Here is a 22,390-nt window from a genome sequence, read left to right as displayed (position 1 = left end):
CTGACTGACTCCATCTATTTTTTATGAACTTTCATTTAGACCCGGAGAGCCCCTCTTACAGCGATCAATAGATCAAGCTGCTGTCGCACACTTTGCACATGGGGAGCGGGGCGAGGTACGGGGGCTTCTTGTAAGGCCCATGGGGGGACTAGATGAAAAGGTGGACACCCCCCGCTATATTCTCCAACACATAAGCCAATTTCCTACACTTCACAAGGCAACAATAACTGGAATGCTGTTAAAGGCAAGTAGAAGATGTACTCCAGGGTGGCCAAGGTGCTTAAAGGAGCACAAGGAGTGTGTACAGTCTTTCACAGCCAACCAGCAGCGCATAAAAAGCAAGTATTGTAGCGGAATTGAGTATCAAGTACAAAGTAGCACCAGAACTCTCAGCCCGAGGTCTCTGAGCTCCGTTGGAAGTCCAACCGAAGCGCATCTTCAAAGGTAATTTGATCGTGGGATCAGATTTGGCCTGTCACGCCCTTCAGACACAACCCAGGTGACCTGTGTCAAATATCCATGAGAAGCCGTCACTCGTCCCCCAGCAATAGTGGATTTACGTTCAGTTCTGGGACCGGACTGCCAAACTCCCCCACCTTTTAACGAGCTGCGCATACATCATGCCAGGTCAACGCAAGGCTGCATTCACGTTTCTAGTTTGTACACAGCACAGTTGCCTTGCTTTTCCTTCACGTATAAATAGCAGAAAAACACAAGCAAATCCAGTTTCCATCTAGCGGACAGCAATCATTCCGCCAAACAACTGCGATTTTATGAGTAAAATCAATGAAGCGAGAAAGGACAAGGAGCTCGGACTCACATGCTACTTCCAGCGAGGCGTTGCGGCTGACTGCTTCGCCCAGGTAGTTGCGGGCGACGCACACGTACGCCCCCTCGTCCGGCTTGCTCCGACGCCCGTGCACGATGCGCAGGAAGAAGAGCGAGCCGCTGGGCAGCAACATGCGGTGGGAGCGAGGGTCGTCTTTGTCCGTTTCCACCCGCTCGCCATCCTTGTACCACTCCACCGTCGGGGTCGGGCGGCCCTCGGCTTTGCAGTTGAGGGTGGCCGGCTCGCCTTTGGAGACGATCAGGTCAGAGGGGTGCTCCACGATCCGGGGCGGCGAGTCTTCCTGGCGCAGACGGGATCCTGGAGGAAGGAGAGTACATTTAATTCATCATAAAATACACCAAGCAGGAGATGTGGAAGCAGTCCTGCTGTAGAACACCCTGGATATGCTGATGTACTGCAACCGCTTTCAACAAGACAGGAGATCTACTCCCCCTCTGTGCCCGTCGTCTACGCCCGCACAACGCCGTACATGGAACCAGCGTCTGATATCATTCATTTATTAGTTCATGAATACCAGCGTCTGATATATTTACTCCGGAATTGTTTTCATTTGATTATGAAATGAGCACCGCAGTGTCTGATATCATTTATTCCTGAATTCATTCATTTTATTACGTAGTGGATGCCACAGTGCCTGATATCATTTACTCATTCAGTTTATTACGTAATGAACACCAGTGCCTGATATCATTTATTCCTGAATTCATTCATTTTATTACATAATGGATGCCACAGTGCCTGATATCGTTTACTCATTCAGTTTATTGTGTAATGAACACCGGTGCCTGATATCATTTATTCCTGAATTCATTCATTTCATTACATAATGGATGCCGTGGTGCCTGATATCATTTACTCATTCAGTTTATTACGTAATGAACACCAGTGCCTGATATCATTTATTCCTGAATTCATTCATTTTATTACATAATGGATGCCACAGTGCCTGATATCGTTTACTCATTCCGTTTATTATGTAATGAACACCGGTGCCTGATATCATTTATTCCTGAATTCATTCATTTTATTACATAATGGATGCCGTGGTGCCTGATATCATTTACTCATTCAGTTTATTATGTAATGAACACCGGTGCCTGATATCATTTATTCCTGAATTCATTCATTTCTACATTTCATAAATATAAAACTATCTGATCTAATTAATTCCTGAATCCATTCATGCATTGTTTAATGTATACCAGTGTCTGATATCATTTACCCTGAATATCATGCATGAAGTTACCCCATTTACAAGTTTCTGTATATTCATATTGTACATTTATTGAGTTATTACACAATGTTGTGTTTATTTTACACCTGCCTTCTTCTTCATTTCTTCTTTATTGTTATCAAATGAAGGTATTTCTGCAAAGGTCTTGTTAGGTTGTGTTTATTTGCATATTTTTTCTGTCAAGTGTACTCCTCAAGTGTACTCCTTTAATCTATTTCTTCTTGGACAGCATGAGGGAACAAGCGATCCACGGACGTTGTTAACCTTCCCATCACACTTTCTTATTATTTTCTCTTCCTATGACGAAATGGTCATTCGTGCGCATGATAAACACGGGAAGTGAACAAACGCTATGGCTAGGATTAAGTAAGCTCTGCTTCTTCCTACTCCTTTTTGGTCAAGATGAACCGCCTGTTTCCAATAAGCTAAATCACTACCATTACATAAAATAAGAATGCAACATGTTCTTAATTTTGCCAGCTGCAGCAACTGCATTTAAACAAACACATGTTTTTGCGGTTGGCTAACTATCACAACCACGACTAACTAACAGACTAGCACTTTGCCTTGGGTTAGACAAATGTATAAAACCCATAGCAGATCCTTTAATCACCATTTGAACCCAGACAAAAAGCAACCATCTGCTCTTCTCCACGGTACAAGCGCAAGCTTGTGGGTAATTGGACCCAAGGGTGACCAGTGAACAGAGGCATAAAAAACTAGCCCACATCGCCTACTACACACAAAAGAAATTATATATTTCACGAGGGGCACAAACAAGTAAAAAACTGTTGAGTCCACTGTTGTGGAAATCCGCATGTGATGAGAATATTTATGCTGGGGTCTCGCCTCGTGTCAAACGCTAATCCCCCTGGGGCTGCGAACCTTGCCCTACTCCCATTTTTATGAGGGCTGGCAGTGGGTGAGCTCTGGGAGTCTGGCAGCTAAGATAATGCTCCCCAAGTGTGTGTGAGTGTTGCATGTGTGTGTGTTTCCACTTCTTGTGACTCTGCTGTAGATGCTGAAAGGCACACATGTTTAAATCTTAGACGCCCTGGGAGCCATGCAGCAATCAAAGAGCAGGGTACGCCATCAAACAAGCCAAGAGTTAAGGCTTCAAACTCGTCCAATAGTCTGATTCAGTCGGCGGCCAAATGTTAACAAAGTCTTTGAAATGAGTTGTTGCATCTGTGCATGTCATTGAGCCAAGTTGATGGCTGTGCCCTTCCCTGAGGCGCTGCACCGGGCTAATAGGATGCAGTGTACCACATCTAGACCATTGTGCCTACGTAAGGGCTAATCTGAGAATGGAGTGGAGGGAATGGAAGGGAATGGAAGGGAAGGGAAGGCCAGTGCTTTGTTTAGCTGGGTATGCACATGTTCCCCAACCCCATCCACTTAAATCTCCCTGGGGAAGCATGCAGGGGCAAGCTGTACTCTCCAACCATCGTTTCTGTCCGTGAGTCTGAGGGCAAATGAGAAGCACAATAGTGTGATGGCTGCTTCAGTGCACATGCACAATGTAATCAAGGAAGGTGGTTTGGGTCCTCTGAGGAGAACACACCATTCGATTCGGGATGCTAGTTAGGCGACATTTTGAGTTTGTCTTAAGAAGGGGGCTCTGGCATATTGACCGGGGAACAGAAGGTAGCCTGTACTCCCTTCTGCCTAATTTGTGCTAATTCCTCCTATTTCCCTGCCACTGATTGGCGATCAGGCCTGGTATCGTGCTAAATGGTCCTACAGACAGGACTTGGAGGGGGCAAAGGGGTGGTGTTGGTGATATCCTGCTCCCACAGAGCATGATTCAATCCTAACACCATTAGTGGCAAAGGGACAAAAACAGGACATGGACAACCCCTGGAAGAACCAAGAAGTCATTGGAGCATCTTTTCCACTGACATCACTTTTTATATTTGTTTGAAACCTAACAACAGCAACCTCATGTGATCCATCAGTCTACTCTATTCAACCTTGTTTCTATATCTGCTCTATATCGTTTGTGGGTATTAACATCCCATCTGTCTCTGCAACCGTCACAAAAACCTGAGCCAAGACCCAAAATAAGTTAAATAGTTTGTATAAAAACCTTAAAGACAACACGACGCCTCACAGATCATGTCACTGATGCGGCTGACATTTCAACATTCTTTACTGACTTGCCATCATAGACCCCAAATGTACATATGGCTGTCCCGGGACATGTCCATTCATATTTTCACAGTAAAAAGAAGTTCATTACTCTTAGTATTAACCTTTTATCCCCAAAGTACCAGCAAATCCAGTTTTTGAAAAACAAGACACTTCATCTGAATGACAGATGCAAAAACAGTGTGGGACTCACGTAGTGCCAAAAGCAGTCTACCTTTTCTGACCCAACCGTGTCTCAGTCAACAAAGTCAAAGATAATCCACTAAAGTGAAACCAAAGGCAACTGGACTATTTGTTGGCAGTGGATAATATTTCATCATCAACAGTTTTCCATTCTCCATCCATCTTCCTCCGCTTATCCGGGTCCGGGTCGCAGGGCCAGCAGTCTCAGTAGGGAAGCCCAGACTTCCCGGGTCCCCGGCCACCTCTTCCGGTTCCACCGGGAGGACGCCAAGGCGTTCCCAGGCCAGCTGTGAGACATAATCCCTCCAGCGTGTCCCAGGTCTGCCCCGAGGCCTTCTCCCGGTTGGAACACTTCACCGGGGAGGTGAAAAAAAAAAAAAAAAAACTTTTTTGTATTTTTTGTTCAGCTTTTGTGGAGTGTGGTCTAAGAAGGACAGTTTGCACCCCCTCGTCCCGCTACCGTAACATTAAATGATCTTTCTGTTGCTCTTTTAATGTGATCACTGGTGCTGTGTAATCAAGTGCTCTCTGAGTCAAGGCGAGTGCACTTCACCGGGTCTCAAGGCACACGCTCTAATCAAAATACTGGAGTCCCCCCCAACACACACACACACACTGCACCAATGTTTGCGATAGTTTCAGCAGCACTGTGCAGTCATCCACTGGAGCCAAGAGGCAAGCAGACAGATAATGAAATCAGAGCGAGGATTACTGAAGCAGAAGCTACCTTTTCCTTTCACACTACTTTTGTCAGCTTCACTGTTATTTTATCCGTTGTTATTTTCCCAGAAAATGGCGTGTTGAAAACAAACAAGTTAGCAGTGAACGTAAAAGCACAGCAACTGTGGCCCACACACGTAGAAGTGGTCGTTGTTGTCGTCCCTGCCACATATTTATTCATGTGTGCAACAGAAGGTCGGGCCTTTCATGATCTCTTTCTAATTATTTTCATTAGCTCCCAAGAGAAATTTGAGCCTACCAACCAAATCAATAAGAGGGTTGGTCCCAGGCAGGCCATAAAAAAGGAAAGGCTCCCCAAAGAGATGTTCGTTATTCCGCCAACGTGCTGATCACAGGTAGAAGAACCAGCAGAAGCCGACAGGAGCGTAACAGCACATGTATTCCTAATCTGATTTGTCATCGTGGATCTTTCGGTACACTACTGTTCCAACATTGAACACCACAGTGCTGCCACTCACAACCAGTTTTGTAAGCACTAGTGAGTAGTCAGTAGCATGTTTTGAGTGGTCGACTAATCTAAATAGAAATATAAAAATATCATAAAATACAATTTTAGAATTATTTGTTATTTCGTTGTGTCCATTTTTATTTTGAATCCAACTCAAGGGCCAAAACATAAAATTTGACCTGTACTATGACTAAGTACATAAGTTAAGTATCACTGGGGTGGGTATTGCCGAGGACACGTACGGTTCCAATGCTCCTCCATCATAGCATCATTTCTGGTGTATGGACATGTGTTCACAACGTAGTGTTTCTCTCTAGACCAATTTCCTGTTCATAGCTGGTCACGAGGGACGAGCAGGATTTTGCTGTATTTCGGTTTGTATGATATTTATAGTTAGTTGGTAGACTTGTTTCGTTACGTACACGGTGCATTTGACGAGACAAGAGTTGAAAACGGCTCGTGTCGCGTTGGTCACTGCCTCCACTCTGGACGGGTTTTTTTTTTTACGCTTCCCTCAGCTCGTATAAAAAGTTACTTGGTAAACTTGTTTCGTAACGTACGCGGTGCATCTGACAAGACAGAGCTGTAAGCGGCTGTTGTTTGGCATCAGTCACTGCCGGTGGTTTTTTTGTATTTTTTTTCCGTCCGCTTGCTTCAAATTTGGCTGCTGATATCAAGTCAGTTGGAAAACTTTGCTTGTAGTACCAAACGCGGGGCTTTTGAGAAAACTACAGTGAACACGGCTGACACATTATTTCCGTTTGCCATCACTGGATGTTTGCATGAATCGCCAACTTCACACAGATCATTAAAAAATACTGAAATAATAAAGTCTTCCAGATCACTTGCACACACACACACACAATACACACAAAGCCCCACCCATGTCCCGTTAAACCACGCCCACTTCCAGTGTATGCCCCGCCCACTCCTAGTACAGATACCGACACAGATGATTTAGAAGAGTGAACAGATACAGATACAGATACAGCTACAGCTACAGCTACAGATACAGATACAGCTACAGCTACAGATACAGATACAGATACAGATACAGATACAGATACAGCTACAGATACAGCTACAGATACAGATACAGATACAGATACAGATACAGATACAGATACAGATACAGCTACAGATACAGATACAGATACAGATACAGCTACAGCTACAGCTACAGATACAGATACAGATACAGATACAGATACAGATACAGATACAGCTACAGCTACAGCTACAGATACAGATACAGATACAGATACAGATACAGATACAGATATAGATATAGATATAGATACAGATACAGATACAGATACAGATACAGATACAGATATCGATACAGATACAAATACAGATACCGATAGTGGTGTCACGAACTGTCAGGCACGAGTAGAGGCTGTCGAGTGCTTTACCCCCAGTATGCAGAGATGAGGCGATGGAGTGCAAAAATAAAGGTTCTTTAATGGTGTAAAACAAAAGGCGACAGAGAAAAGGCTCTGTGACAAAAGGTGCAGGCAGTCCAGGTAATCCAGTAATTCAGGTAGTCCACTAAATTGTTCAAGTGACAGCACTGACTAGGAGACGAGGAGCATGGGTAACAAAGACAATGAACAAAGTCACTGGCCTTTTAACCACCACTAATGACAATTGTCCGCAGCTGTGCGGCCACCAGGCGTGAAGCGGCTGTATCTTCCACCAAACATGAAGTACAGCTCGCGAAAAAAGGGTGCAGGACAGGAAGCATTTGCTCCTGTCCTGCGAAACATGACAAGTGGTGTACTCTCTCAGCCCTACTGGCTACTCTCCACTTCTGTTCAAGTGTACCAAGCACTTGACTCATTCTTCTTTTGCTTTTGCTCCTTTACATTGAAGCTATAGCTTAGCAGTTAGAATGGTTCTTGTCTCTTCCTGCTCTGTCTTCCTCGGTGTGTGTGCGGCATTTACTGTACTGTAGCTATCCCTTGTCCTCCAGTGATAATAATACTTTCAAGAAATGTACTTGGATGAATACCTTAAAGGTGCGACTCTGTACTGTGGAAGGATATACTCTGGCCGAGCTACCTTGATGCTTGATGCTGCAGCCTGTTGCAGCTTGTCCCGCTCAAGCGGAGGTGTGGAAATAAATTGGCGGTTGTGCTTGTCTGCATAATTACCCTTTTCATGCTGAAACTGTTATATATTATTTCTCTACAAACAATTTTGAGAACTGGTGAATTACATTCTGGTAATTACATGCTAGTTTTGTAAAAATAATGAAATCTGTTTACGCAACCAAGTTTACATTAATTTAAACGGACATTTATGTACTTTTATCTTCAATACTCGCAAGATCCGGTACTAGCAAGAGTACTCGATCAACACCGGCCACTTTTCCTCCTCTGAACCACTTTGACACTCCCAAATTCCCTCCACATCTGACAGCCAATCAAAACCGTGGGAGACTTGTACAATTGGCTCTGGATGTGAACGCATGTAAGGATCGATTATTTCCCCCACCCCTATCAAGGGATGATGTGGATCCCTATACGTTTTCTACCTGGAGCACCAACAGAAATGGGGGTGACAGCTGTACACACCGCCTCACTCCAATACCCCCCTCGTCTGCTTCACTCCTCTGTGACACACGAGCATCCCCGCGAGGGTGACAGCCTCATATCCGTCACGTCATCACAGGCGATGTGGCGATGGCGATGGAATGATGTTCTTGGCCATGCATGACTCTGCACTGGGTCACCCGCCATGACGCTTGAACGTGACGAGATGGGCACCTGGGATTCATCTTCCGTCTTTTCTGTCAAGCGGCAGTCACGGCACGTGAACTGGCCAATATTCATGTAACGGCCAAAGACAACCTGCGGGGATCCATCACTGGTTAAGGCCATGAAGACCGCTATGCTGAGCTCCCTTGATGGGCTTTGTTCTACTTCACTGCTCTGCATACTACCCCCCCGCTACCTTCACCCCGCTCTTCTCTAAAAAGATCTATACAGCACTGTGAAAGCAAACACAGGGGGTAATTCTAGAAGCTACACTGGCTGCATCCTGCTCACCCTCCTAACAACCATCAGATAGAATTGCGCTCACAGGGTGTATTTCTGGCCCGTGGAGTGCCAGGGTCGTATTGACTCTGCATGCGTTTGTTTGCCCTCTTCTCCCAATACGGCTGGAATTTATTTATGTAGATAAGTGTGGGAAAGAGAATATTACTTGTTTTTTTCCTGCCATGCTCACAGTGCTTGCATTTCAGTCTCCTTTACTCTCACTCCTCTTTCTTTCTGCTTTCGGTGGCTTAGAAATTCGAGCTTGATGTTATCTCCCCCGTCTGAATTGAGCTATGATTGCAGAGCAGTGCACGTGATCAAGAGAAGGGAGGTAGCTTAGATGTTTTTATGGTTAAATGCATCCCCGTGAGACATGAAATTCATTCAAATTGGAATTAGGTATGGTTTGGAATGGTATATCCTGATCCGGCTTGCATTCCCATCACCAATGAATCAAACAAACCAGACTCACAGGATCATAATCAACAAGCAGGAAAAACCACTCATTGATTGATAAACGGTGTTTGTTATGGTCCCCTTTCCTCATCTCTTTGACACTGAAGTGAGTGAATTCCTCGTCGACAGCCAACGGCACCATACTTCCACGAATGACATCCTCAAGGAAATGGTGCTGAAAAGCGGAGCGTTACGGATCTGTTTGAGTGATCTATAGCTTCATTGAGTCAGGATGGCACCGTTCATCTCAAATTATATACAATGATATAATTGTATAATTGGTTCGTAGCTAGAGCATAGAAAACCTGTTTACGATCTTCCAAAGACTGTTTTAACATTAGTAGAGCCTTCTAGACATGAAATAACACCCCTATAGTCACCTTTACCCAAAATCGTAGACATAATAAGAGAAAAGAAGACATCTCGGGTATCAATAAGACATCATATGGACTCACTTGGCTTGCTTGAAAGTGTTCCCGCTGAGAGGAAGTGAATGGCATCAACTGATTCTCATCTCTCTCTTAAAGCAATGTCGTGTCTGAGTGCGGTGAACAAAAACAAATATGCACTTTATTGCTTTTGTATCGCAGTGAGTAACAGGGGGTGTGTCCGTCATCTGTGATATTCCACGTTGTCCCTGCATGTCAATGAAGACCACCTGCAGACATTTCCATCATCTTTTGCTCCCCACGTAAAGAAATCGGCAGCCGGCAGCCTTTCAAGTGATGGACTGATGGGCTGTGAATGTGTGCTGAATGCTAGATTTATTACATTTCTTCAGTCTGTGGCTACTGGCTACGTAGTGAAAAACAATCACAGTGAATAGATGAAGGACACATTTGATTTAGCCAGGAAACATTAGCCTTCTTCCAAACAAAAAAACACATTATCGTCAATCATCCGGCTGCCTAGGCCAGGTGGCTCCCCACAAGCGTCATCGAGTTGCGGCGGAACTCTACAGTTCAAATGTTCAAGGGTGCCATTAAGGCTTTAATTCCAATTCAGAGTCTGAACAGGAGCCAAAGGATGCAGTAAATCAAACTGGTGAGAGGACTGGTGAGAGGGACGCTGTTTAGGAAGTGGTGTGTTCACAGCCTTTGCAAGAGGGTCTCGGTTTTATGGACTATAAAGTCCATATAGGCCTTGGACATCTTTGGAGCATCAGGTTCAACACCAGTGACCTTCTATTACTGATCTACTATCTCCATCACTATTGATACCACTCTTTCACAATGTTACATGAGGCTGCCTGACGAAGCCCAGCATATATTAGCACCTTGGTTACACAACAAGGCTGTTTCCAATCACACTGCCAAAGAACACGCTGTCTGATAAGCACGAGGACTAATAAATGCAACTGGGTGAAAACATCAGGGAGAAAACACTTATGAAACACCTCGAGAACAGTATCAACACATTAGCTGTTTGGCCAGGGAGCGATGCAAGGCGACACGCCCTCGCAAGCACGCAAAGGAGTGCAATCACAAAAGAAGTATGAAATGACGTTCTGTTTGCCGTACGCAGTGCTTAAACACCACTCTTGTTGGAAGAGGGAAGCAAAGCGAGCGATCCAGAGACAATTATTCATCCGGTCCACTCTGAGTGGCGCTGCACTCTGTGATGGATGTGCTCTTAAGTGTCGCACTCCGGCTGTCTATCCTCCTGCACGTCTCGCAGCCAGACGCAGCTCATGCATTTTTATTAGACAGAGACACACCGGCGGGACACCGGGCTCAGGTCAGACTGCCACACAAACCCTCGACAGTGAGGAACAACACAAGTTAGTTAGCAAAGGAATTCATAAACGAAGAAAAAGACAACAATGAGTAGTCGTACGAACGTGTACTCTCTCAGTGTCCGGCATAGCCGGGTCTTGCAGGTTCCGCTTGCCCAGCCTTTCATGCAAGGCTTCTAGGTGTGTGTGTTACAGGTGTGTATTGTGCAAGTGCAGGTGTGTGAAGCAGGTGAGGGCCTCGCATTTCCATTCATCACGTCACCCCTCCCCCACGCCCACCTCCATTGCGCTTCTCCACCAGCACAGGTGCAAGCGCGCATGTTTGAATTCCCCCCGCATGACAGATAGATCCCATCGGCGCGTACGTGAGCCTCGCGGAGGACGGCCGGTTTGAAGTTTAGCATCTGTTTGACTGAAGTTCACCTCAAATGATACGATGCAGAGAGGGCGAAAACAAGATCTGAGACGGTCTGATCCTAAATTAACTGGTTCCCCACATAGCATTAGCATCAGGATTAGCATTCCTTTGATGAAACGCTGTTCTAGCGGATGCCTCCGTAGCGGGGGTGCCGATCTAGATACGGCGAAATCAAACGTTTCTATTATTGGCTGGGAAGTCACACTGAGACAGAAAAACACACTCAGAAGCCAACTTCCAAACATTAACACCCGACAGAAGCACGCCCAACGTGCCATCTGACAAAGCCGCTGCATCCTACGTGGCGCTCTCGAGGAAGGTGTCAACATCGCATTGTGCGATACAGCTGTGATGCATGAAATATTGATACTGCTGCTGTCCCATGTCAAGTACGTTGCACTGTAGTTTTCCTCATACTGCACAGATCACACTGTGCACTCGCTATGCCACCATAGTCCTGTGGGCAAATACAACAAATAATACGCATGAAAGTAAGAAAATACTAAGGCCGTGTCCGCACAAACACACATTTTCAAAAACACACATTTGCCCCTCCTCTCCGCATCCACACGGTGGCTTTTTGAAACTATTCCTGTCCACATGAATGTGCATCCACAGGCTCATGTGCATGCCAACGTAAAGGTGCGCCGCAGCCATGGACTCTAAAGGCCATTTTAACCAATCAGAAGCACCGATGACGTCATTTCCGTAGACGTGAGATAACAAACAGATTTGAAGAAGACACGTTGACTGCTAGCGAAGTAGTGTGACTTTTCAGTACTTTATTTCACACTTGTCAGCAAAATGTATTGAATGTAAACGTGAAATGGATGAAACGTGTTCTTTATTCAAACGTAGCGGATGTTGATTGTCACTACGATGCTGTGAAGCGTAGCTCATTTTATCGGTCAAGGAAGAACCCGATCGGCTGTGACGCCATCATTGCTGAAATATTTGTGCGTCTGGCAAACTGTCCTTGTTTAATTGCCTCCATGATAGCAGTTATGCAGCAAGGCGGGCATAGATAACATATAACATATGGCAGGGATATATAACATATATATAACATATAAGGATATATAACATGTATAACGTATAAGGATATATATATATATACACATATATATACATATATATATACACATATATATATATATATATATATATATATATATATATATATATATATATATATATATATATATACCTGTATATATATATATATATATATATATACATATATATATATATATATATATATATATATATATATATATATATACCTGTATATATATATATATATATACCTGTATATATATATATATACCTGTATATATATATATATATATATATATACCTGTATATATATATATATATATATACCTGTATATATATATATATACATATATAACATACAGGCGAAGCAGCTCAGTCAACTTCTCGCCACGCCAACATTCCCACGCCATTCTTCCAAAATATCGACATGATTGTGAAAGTTGTCCCATGCAGCTAAAGGTTGGATCGGGTCTTTTTCCAAATCGCCATCGTTGGCGGGGGCGTCGTAGCTGTTTTTGAGAGAAAAACAGCAGCAGTAGCATCTCCACGGCGCATAATGGCGCCTTTGTTCATCAATGTCAAGCGAAAGGAGGCGTCTGTTTACACACAAAAAGTCATTTCGGCGTGCTTAAAAGCAGCACTGTAATGTGTGCCATTGCACACATGAAATTATACTTATAACGTGGAAATAATGCCACATAATTGTTACGTCATCTGTCAGCAACAAGCCAAGAGCTCCGTCTTCGCCGTCCACACGGCCGGAGTTTTTCCAAAAGCTCAATTTTTAAGGGCGTGTGGATTAGAGGCCAAAACGCACAGAAAAATATTCCTTTTTAAAAAAATGGGTGTTGGTTGGACAGGGCCTAAGTAGCACGTGACTTTATCTTGTTTGATGCTACTTTGGCTCTTCCTAATGCCTCCAAGCGACACACTGTCTGCCAATGCTGAAGATGATTTACTTTATTACGACTGACGCAACACCAGCACCTCTGCAACCTGCCAGCTGTCAATCAACCAAAGCCCTGCCGCACCGTCGCATCTCAGCTATGAATGTTCTCTTTAAACGTTTTACTCAAATGCATCGTAGCATTATTATTATTTTTTCCTCCAGCTCTGTAAATGTCAGGAGTATGCTTCAGCGATGCTTAATAAAGCAAAGGTAAAGCGAGGAAAAGTGGTACCCTCCCCGCTCGCCACACATTATTTGTCGGCCTTATGGCGGGAGTCAGCCATGCGCGCCGGGCGCCGCCTGACATTTTCTCTCTTTCCAATCGCTGCTCTGTGAAAAGGTAAAGCCATTACCCGGGAACGAGGCCCAATGTTGGCTGCTGAAACGCGAGCCTCCCTGCAGTTAAACGCGGCTATTAGCAGATCATAGGAGCTGACAGGCCCGTGTTACCACTCATGTCCATCCCACCCGAGGACCTGCTGCACTGTGATTTCCACTCGTCAGGCGCTCACCTCATCCGCCGTCTTTGTTCCCGTTCCCTGCCTCTGATCGCCACTCATTTTTGATGCTAATCAGACAGTAAACACTAGGGGCCTTCGACTCATTGACGAGAGCGCCCTGGACAGTGTAGACGAGTGCTCGGCGGATCTCGGATGAAGCTTCCTCATTACAGCGGTCCCGTTCGGGCAAATGAGCTGCCATTACGATAACGCTGCCTAAATGCGGCCAAGTGAAGCAGAACAATCGCATTTGGGGCGAGACATTGCGACGGCTCTTACACAATGACCATCCCTCGCCTACTTTTATCCGGGGCTTACTTCCCATTATAGCAGGCGCTACTTTTAAGCGCTCGCACGCAATCCAGGGTGCTTCAGCATTAAAGCCCATTTTAACCGACTGTCTTGTTTAATGACTCATCTCGCGATTGTAATTGGCAGGTTCCACCCAGGATGGTCGTGACATCAGGCACAAACAAACAGCACGGGTGCAAAGCATGCTCTAATCTACTTGGAAAAGAACAACCACACCAGAAATACCTCCCACACATACTAGATCTGCTCTCTCAGTGCAAAAAGTGGCTTTAGAGATACCATGGAGGCGGTCCCCGCCTTAGTTACTGCACCTGCGATGACTGTTTCGCCATTTCCCGGCTTGCAGTTCTGTATAAAACAGCACTGACACAGAAAGGGGGCGCACAAGGCTGCCAATATTCCACCATAAGCCTCTTTTACACAGAGATCCGCTGAAAGGTGCATCGAAGTAAAAACAGTATTCACCTGTGCCTTTTATACACAAGTGACACGTAATTCAATGCGCAACAAAGGCCAGACAGCGACATTTGTTGTGGTGTTTAAAAGGCACCGACACGGAATAAGTGGAGGAAGTCGATCCAACACTTTTCCAGCTTAAGAGGTAGCATCAGAGTTGCAACAGAGGCGGGAAACCACCTGTGTGTAAAGGTATCCCGCAATGCCAGGGCCACACCTGACATTTACTTCCCCCACCCTATTGTGCTGAAAGCGATTGTCGTTGTCCAGCAAATTCATGTGAAAGGGAATTCTGCATGAAAGGCACAGGTGGACAAGTGCTGGATTGACAAAAAGGTCCATTTTGCAGGACTTCTGTGGGAAAGAGGTTTCTGATGCTACCAGAAGGTGGAATATTGGAGGGACAACCTAGTCCGTGTCTACTGCTAGTGTCACCATCCGAACACCGGCGCAGGCTTCGTCACGCATCCAATTATAGGATCTACTCTTCCAGCTCTCATGCAGCCATTTTGCCTGACCTCTGAGTGAAAGAGGCTTCTGATCCTTCCACTGGCTTTGTCCTCTCATTCCGCATTCATGCAGTTGATGCGGAACGACTGTTGCCAGTCAAAATCTCTTTTCCTTCGTTGTTGGGTTCTGTATGAAAAGCAAAGGTGGCGTAATGCTGGAGCCACTGTGGCTATTTTGGGGAACGTCTTTCTAAAAGAGGCTGGAGTCAAGGGTACAAAACTGCTGCCTATGAGAGTAACAACCCAGTGGCAGGATCGTCGACCCGATAAAAGGCCAGCAGTGTAAAAGGTGTTGTTTACAGTGTGGGAAGATGCCTTAACATACTTTTTGGCAGTGTAATATGAGCCTTATTATGGACGTCCTACTGTACGCCAGACTTGTAGGGCCTCTGACTGATGCACCCCCCCTGCTTGAGTCCCTTCTCCAGGCCGAGCATGGACACATTATGTCTATTCCATCTCTATCTCACCTTTTCTCCCCTTTCAGCCACACTGGTCGTATTAATCACAGCACACTAAACAGCGCCTGACGCCATTCACAAGGCTGGGCTTTGTTGGTCCGGCTTGCCTAGAGAATACAACTCCAGACCTTTTTGTCTGCCTAAGTGGACTCTTTGAGGAAGCCCCTCCCATCTCCCAAGGACCCTCAGATTACTTCTGAAAGGGACTGGGTGCCGGGATGGTAGGGAGGGGTGGCAAATGATTGGGAAGATGCACAGCTCCCGGGGAGATGTGCTCAGCCTCTCCCTGTGCGCTACAAGCGATGCCATCAGCCACTGCTTAGCAACCGGTGGCCCGGCAGAGAACAGCAAAAAAGAGAGAGCGTAAAATGGGGGAATATATTCAAATCCCAACAGAAAGGAGGTTTGCTTGGCTGTCTCCAGAAAGCTGTGCAGCTGTGAGGAACAAAAGCAGCATTTGACAGGTGAACTAAAAGCAAACAAAAAAAAGCAGCAATCGCATGCTCTTGCATTCAACACAAAGTATTTGCATATACTGCAAAGTTATGCAAAAAGCAAACAGTCACAGCTGTTTACTCATTCTCTCTGCTTCTTTGTGTGCAGGTGTTTGTGCAACAAGGTGTTGCTGGTCATAAAGTGGGCTGAATGAGACTGCAGCTTTGAAAGCAATAAAAGCTCACCTTCCTTCTATGAGGCACAGACTGAATGTGAGTCACTGTTTAGCTGCCTTAAGCTCTGCTATTTGAGTCATAGATCATTTATAAGACACTGAGGCTACCTTAATATCACTTTGGACCATGGATAATAATAATAATGTTAAAAACAGAAAAAAGGTGACATATATATGCTATATAAAGTCTATATGAAATCATTAGATAGACCAATAGCATCCATCCACAGGTTTCACAGACTTCTGCTGTGTTTCACCACTGAAACCTTAACTGGCAGCACATAATCACCTCCGCCTCCTTACATTCACACATTAACACAATTTTAGCCTGGCATTCAAATAGAGCTGGTATTCCAGTTTCATTCTGCATTTATCACGTGGCCCATGAAGAAAATGTGTTACTGTCAATCTGTTTTGTGGTTGGAGTTATAAAAAATGCAGTAGTGACGTGAAATGTATTTTTGCCTAAAGCACAAGGTCAAAACTGACAAAATGAACTTTGAAGCATCGGTTTGGCAAACGTACCATTGAGGATGCAACTTACCATCAACTTTATAGCACAATAATCCACCTACGAGGATGAAGGCTAGTGGACTCATTCTAGCATATTAAAACATCCACGACTGGCGCGCAAATCCTCAAATTCAGTGCGGGGAAAAAAGTCAAAGACAAGCAGATTCACTCCGCGCTAAAACTAGAAACTGACAACAGCCAGTTTATGTGTCCACAAAAACGAGAGGATCCATTTTTTAAGAAAAAGTAGGTCAGCCGGAGCTTCTTGGTGTCTGTTCGTCTCCTCGCTTATCCCGTCTGCTGCTGCCTCTCACCCCAGCAGGAGTGACCCAGAGCGGGGAGCAAACAACTTCCACACCGACACCGTAACAGCGACTGGGTGCGCTTCTTCTCCCCGCGTCCCCTCACACGCGTCCGGGTCACGTTCTCAGACGTTCATCGGTGACGCACACTGGCGCACATGGCGCGCATCAGCCACAATCAGGACCAAAAAAAAGTTAGTTTTTTTTCCAACTAGAAACGGTGCCCTCTCCCAGCAGAGCCGTGGGGGGTAAGTGGCAGTGCGTGAAGAGTCATATCAGCAGAGAAGCACAACATCCTCCTCCTCCTGTGTGTGTTTGCGCGGTGCCTCCTTGGATGCAAACAGCGCACACTCTTTGCGCAGCCGGCATCGCCCGCACACCAGACAGACAGCCAGCTTGGGAGAAGGAGAAGGGCGGCAGGGGTGGATATTCACACTAAAAGTCCACTTTGAAACCGTCTATGGACAGGAAACACACCTCAGTATGATACAGCGAGGGGGACTTTAAACTGGACGCATCCCCAGAGAGACTTCCAGGATGCTACAGAGTATGCCAGGTGTTGTCATTCTATGTGAATATGCACCTATTGACTGTAAAGATGATTCCTGCCAGATGGATACATCTACAGCATGCAGGATGAGGATATAGGCTGCATACAAATAAGAGTACAGTACAAATGATCATCACTTTAATTATTTTTGGCTGACAGACACATTTGTGACACAAGCTGTTGAGGTTCACAGAGAGGGGAGCAAAAAGGAGTGGTGGGAGGCTACTGTGGATGTTGTCTGCCCAGCAACCTCCTCCATGGTCAGGGTAAGCGTGAACTGTGAGCTCCCCCTACTGGTCATGCGAGCAACACCACCTCCTTGCGAGCTACGGAAGAGCTGAATCACAATTGCAAGCCAATAACAGCACTTTTTGCTTTGAGAAGTGTTCATGAAGAGCATGTTTAAGAGTTGCAGCGCAGCCGCGTGCGGCTCGAGAGGGTGTTTCTAATATTCAGGTGGCATTGTTTAGCCAGACGATGGGGGGAAATGAAGTGATAGCTTTCAATAGCAAACTTAAATATAACTTAAAAATAAGTGTCGTTTCTGGAGAAACATGAATGTGGAAAGTCGCTAGCCAGAAGGAGCTGAATGTCTGGACGTTGGGTCAGCTGAGAAATGAAGGAATAGAAATGTTGGTCATGGTAATGATTGCTTTCAAGTTACAATGAAATACATCACATAGTGCCATTCTCATTTGCACACGTCCAAGAGGAGTAGGAAGAAGCAAAGCTTATTTAACACTACCCCCCATCCTTTTCACATCAACGAAAATACATTTCTTCACTTCCTGTATCTACCCCCCATCCTTTTCACATCAACGAAAATACATTTCTTCACTTCCTGTATCTACCCCCCATCCTTTTCACATCAACGAAAATACATTTCTTCACTTCCTGTATTTCGTTTGTGGTCTTTACCAGTTCATACACACGTGGAAATGATAAGGTCATGTAACAATATGGTTCCACAATCATAATATATAATAATCATCCACCTATTTTCTATGCCGCTTAACCTAATTGTGGTTGCGGGGGTATGCTGGAGCCTATCCCAGCTGATTGTGGGCGAGAGGCGGCGTACACCCTGGACTGGTCGCCAGCCAATGGCAGGGCACATAATCATACATTCTAATAATCAGTAGAATAATAAATCAATAATAATCAATATAAATAGACAGTTGGAATAATGGCTGAGACTGACAATGAACTGACAAGAATGAAGAGTAATGAGTGTGGTAGTGATTAGTCAGTGGTTCAACACTCTTCTTCCTTGTACTTAGCAAACATCAATTGCTTGTATTGTTTCTTGAAATGACTCATCTTGGTGCTTCGTTTGAGTTCCTTACTCCGTCCGTTACGCCATTTGACTCTGGAAACCTATCCCCCCGAGGGGGATAAACGAGGGAACGCTGTAGTAGCAGTTCTGAATTAAGGGAGATGTCACAAGATTAAGAACACGACCACACCAAGCACATATTAGCAGCTAGCGGTGTAAAAGCCGCAGGGTTCAAAGTTTGAGGAAAAAGTAGCGTCTTATACCGGACTTTACACGTTCAAAACCTGCAGATGTTGCCACTGTGACTGAACAAAAAATATATTTATATATTTGCTGTTCGTGATCCAACCAAAGTAAGGCAAACACATAAGAGTGTTTATAAGAGCGTTTGGATAGCGCCTTTAAAGACGCATCACAAGCAAAAAGGCCGAGATGCTCTTGTGATGTGGCCATGTTGAGATTTACAAAGACTACAAAGTCAAGAGTCTTTGCTCGGGGCTCCGTGCTGTGAAAACCATCCTGTGCCAATAAAGTACACAAGAGCAACACCATGACAGGGCGGCGCGGGCGAGGGGCAACCACTTCTATCGCCTTTAATAACTGCTTTGGCTTCTTCTGCTGCGTTTGTGGAGCTGCATGTCACAGCGTGCCCGCGTACAAAGACGGGCCTTCAGCTCCAGCTTTCAGACATTTTTCCCCGCCTTTGTGCCATGTTTTCTAACGGCACAGAGGTCATTTAGTTTGAAGACGTAAACAAGCAAAAGTTGTCTACGGCTTCACTGATGGAAAAGTAAGAGTGTAATTCCCCTCTTTTATGCCCCATTTCAATCAGTGTATCTGCAGCGAGGGCTGACGTATTATTTCACAGCTTCCTATCAGCAGAAAGTGGATTTATTGTAATTAAAACGCACAGGGAGTGTTTGCGCTGAAACACATCAAGATGAGATACGGCGGCGAAGCCGAGGAATATTACCTACGCAGAGGCATTAGGATTGGGGCCTCACTGAATGTTGACCGCCACACACTCATTTGTTTAGCTTGAGTCACACGAGCGCTGTCACTTTAGTAGTAAATGATGTGTTTGGAAGCGGATGAAAGTAGTAATGGAATCAGGCCTTGCATTGTTGTCCTTGCACCATCTGCTCATCCTAGGTGGACCTTTCCATTGTAGCGCTCATCACAGGACAGAACCATTCCACCATTACTTGTGGGCCAGTTAGGAGCAGAAGGAGGTGATATTTGTAGATGACTACAATGGAGCCCACAGGGCATCGACGGTGAAAACTGAATTATAGAAACCATGAAATTCTGTTGTTTTGTTCTTGTTGTCACAGTTGTCCTTGTCTCTTGTCTCTTTTTTTGTCGCCCATCTTATCCCCCCGTTTTCTTTTCTCTTCTTCTCTGTCCCCTCCTGCTCCGGTCCGGTCGCTCCAAATTTGCTTAATAACAAGCATCCAAGTCAAATAAATCCTGTATAACAGGGGAAGTGTATATCACACTTCTCCCTGGCAGAGTAAATCTGTTGAGCACTTGAGGGCATTTAGATGTACTATTCTATCTGCTTTAAAGGCTGGACAGGACAGGGGTAAAAAAAAAAAAAAAGAAAAAAGAAACCATGGAAAATAACCCATCAAACCACTGGCGTGAGAAAATATTTGTTGACATGATTAACTGTCAGACAAGTGTAAAAAGAAGCAAACCACAGAGAAAATAATGCTGTACTTTAATTTCATGGAAGGGTATCGGCACACATTTTTAATGTGTAAAAATGAGGGATGTCCGATAATATCGCCTGTCCGATATTGGTAATAAAAACTGCTGTATCGAGGCATCCAGCCGCGCCAATACGTGGAAATACTTTGTCACGTCCTGTGTTGTTCCTCGCAGTCGGAATTGGGCTGGATATGTTGAAACCACAGGCACGAGTGTGCCGGTGCCAAACCCCACCCCTAAACCTAACGGCCACAAATCCTTCACAATAAAAGTTGCGATTGACTTTGTGATTCGCTTCGCCTTTTCCGAGTTGGGTGGAAAAAGAGTTCTCGCCTCTTCGATGCTTCTCTGGTTGGCAGCAACTTCAGCTGACTGTTTTTCTTCCTGGTTGGGGTGGGATCTGCTAGGTGGTTTCTCATTGTCATGTTCTCAAAATATTTGAAGCTTGCATGACAAAGCTCGCAATTCTCCGGCTCATTTTTACCTTCAACTACGTGAAGCCAAAGTGCTTCCAAACGCTCGCTTTAAATCCGGCGGGTGCGGGTCGGAGTTTAGTCTCAGCCATTCTGGTAGCGTCTCGTGCTTAGGTGCACCACCATAAACTGTCTGGGCGGCACTTCTGCTTTCCGTCTTTTTGTTCCGTTTTGTTTCTTGTGTCAGCATTGATTATTGACATTTATGAATCGGTTAATAATCGCCAATGTCCACATCGCCAGGCATCCAAGAATGGTGTCATTTTTACCCACGTCGAGGGTCACCAAATGTGGAGATGCGATCCAAAACAAGACAGGAGTGGAGGTAGACGGCACCAATCAGTTTACTCTCCACTCTACTCAACAACAAGCAACACCTCTTCAGCAATAGCTAAGTGGCATAAACAACCACATGACCCGGAAACGGGTGGACGGACGGACGGAGGTCGTTGTAGCCTATGGCTGCAGCCCAATTATTCAATAAAAAACACAAATATACCACCAAGATTACAAAGTCAGGTCTGTTGCAAGAAAACAAGATGGAAAAGTGACATATGAAAGAGGGTGGGGGAAGTCTGCACCAGCCGTATTCTCAGCTGGGACGCGATCACATTGGTTTACAACAAATTCATGTTGTAAACACGCACAACAATGTGTTCATCCGGTCTGACTTGGTGTAAGAAAGCAAACAGACACGGAAGATAAGCTTGCACCGCTGTTTCAATTTCATGCCTTTATGCAACACACCATGCACACTCCCACAAGTTGAACGACATGCACTGCTTTTCACATTCATTTTCCATATTGTAGAAAGATGCTTGGTATTTGGCCCCCATCCGAACCCTGGAAGTGATGCAAACTGCCTCGAGGTCACGTGGCTGCAACCCAGCAATATTAAAGCATCTTCAAGCACTGGTTCACATGAAAGCACGGCTGAAGAGGAATAGCAACACATGATCATATAGTTTGGGGGGGGGGTCCATCAGATGCAATTGCAATGCAAACAACAAACAAGATGGCAGGCCATTAAAAAGTATGGCTGCAGCAAACCTGCTGGAGGAGGCAGCGGGGGTTGAGAGGAAAGTGTTTTTAATTGTGTGCCAGGTCAGAGGTTCAGGTAGCAACATCACTCATGATCAGATGGGAGTGGCATTTGGGGAGCTCTTAGCTGGATATCTTTCATGGCTGAGTATCCCCTCACTGGCTATGTGTGGGGATGATTAGGAGCTGGATGTGCAGGCTGGCGAGTGTGTGTGGGGGGGGGTGAGTGTGAAGTGCAGAGGGGTGATTAATGTAGATGTCAGTGGCGGCCCTCCCTCTCCAGCATCCGTAATGACACCTGGGGAAGGCGGAATGGGCCCTACCTGCAGCTCTGGCTCCCTGAGCAGGG

General features: G+C 45.2%; 1 protein-coding gene across 13 annotated transcripts in view; it reads right to left on the bottom strand.

Annotated features, from left to right (window-relative positions):
• robo2 (roundabout, axon guidance receptor, homolog 2 (Drosophila)) overlaps window positions 1-22,390 on the bottom strand; it is a 347,787-nt gene that overhangs the window by 187,437 nt on the left and 137,960 nt on the right. For 12 of the 13 annotated variants that reach the window (XM_054793262.1, XM_054793266.1, XM_054793273.1 and 9 more), the window contains exon 2: window positions 821-1,147. In XM_054793262.1, coding sequence (XP_054649237.1) covers window positions 821-1,147 — 327 coding nt within the window. Of the gene's footprint in view, window positions 1-820; window positions 1,148-16,717; window positions 17,452-22,390 lie in introns of those variants that run through there. The other variant, XM_054793271.1, reaches the window with a different exon arrangement.

This window comes from Dunckerocampus dactyliophorus, chromosome 12, assembly GCF_027744805.1.
Source record: "Dunckerocampus dactyliophorus isolate RoL2022-P2 chromosome 12, RoL_Ddac_1.1, whole genome shotgun sequence".
NCBI lineage: Eukaryota > Metazoa > Chordata > Actinopteri > Syngnathiformes > Syngnathidae > Dunckerocampus > Dunckerocampus dactyliophorus.
The sequence above is the reverse complement of the archived record's forward strand: the minus strand, read 5'-3'. Positions and strand labels throughout refer to the sequence as shown.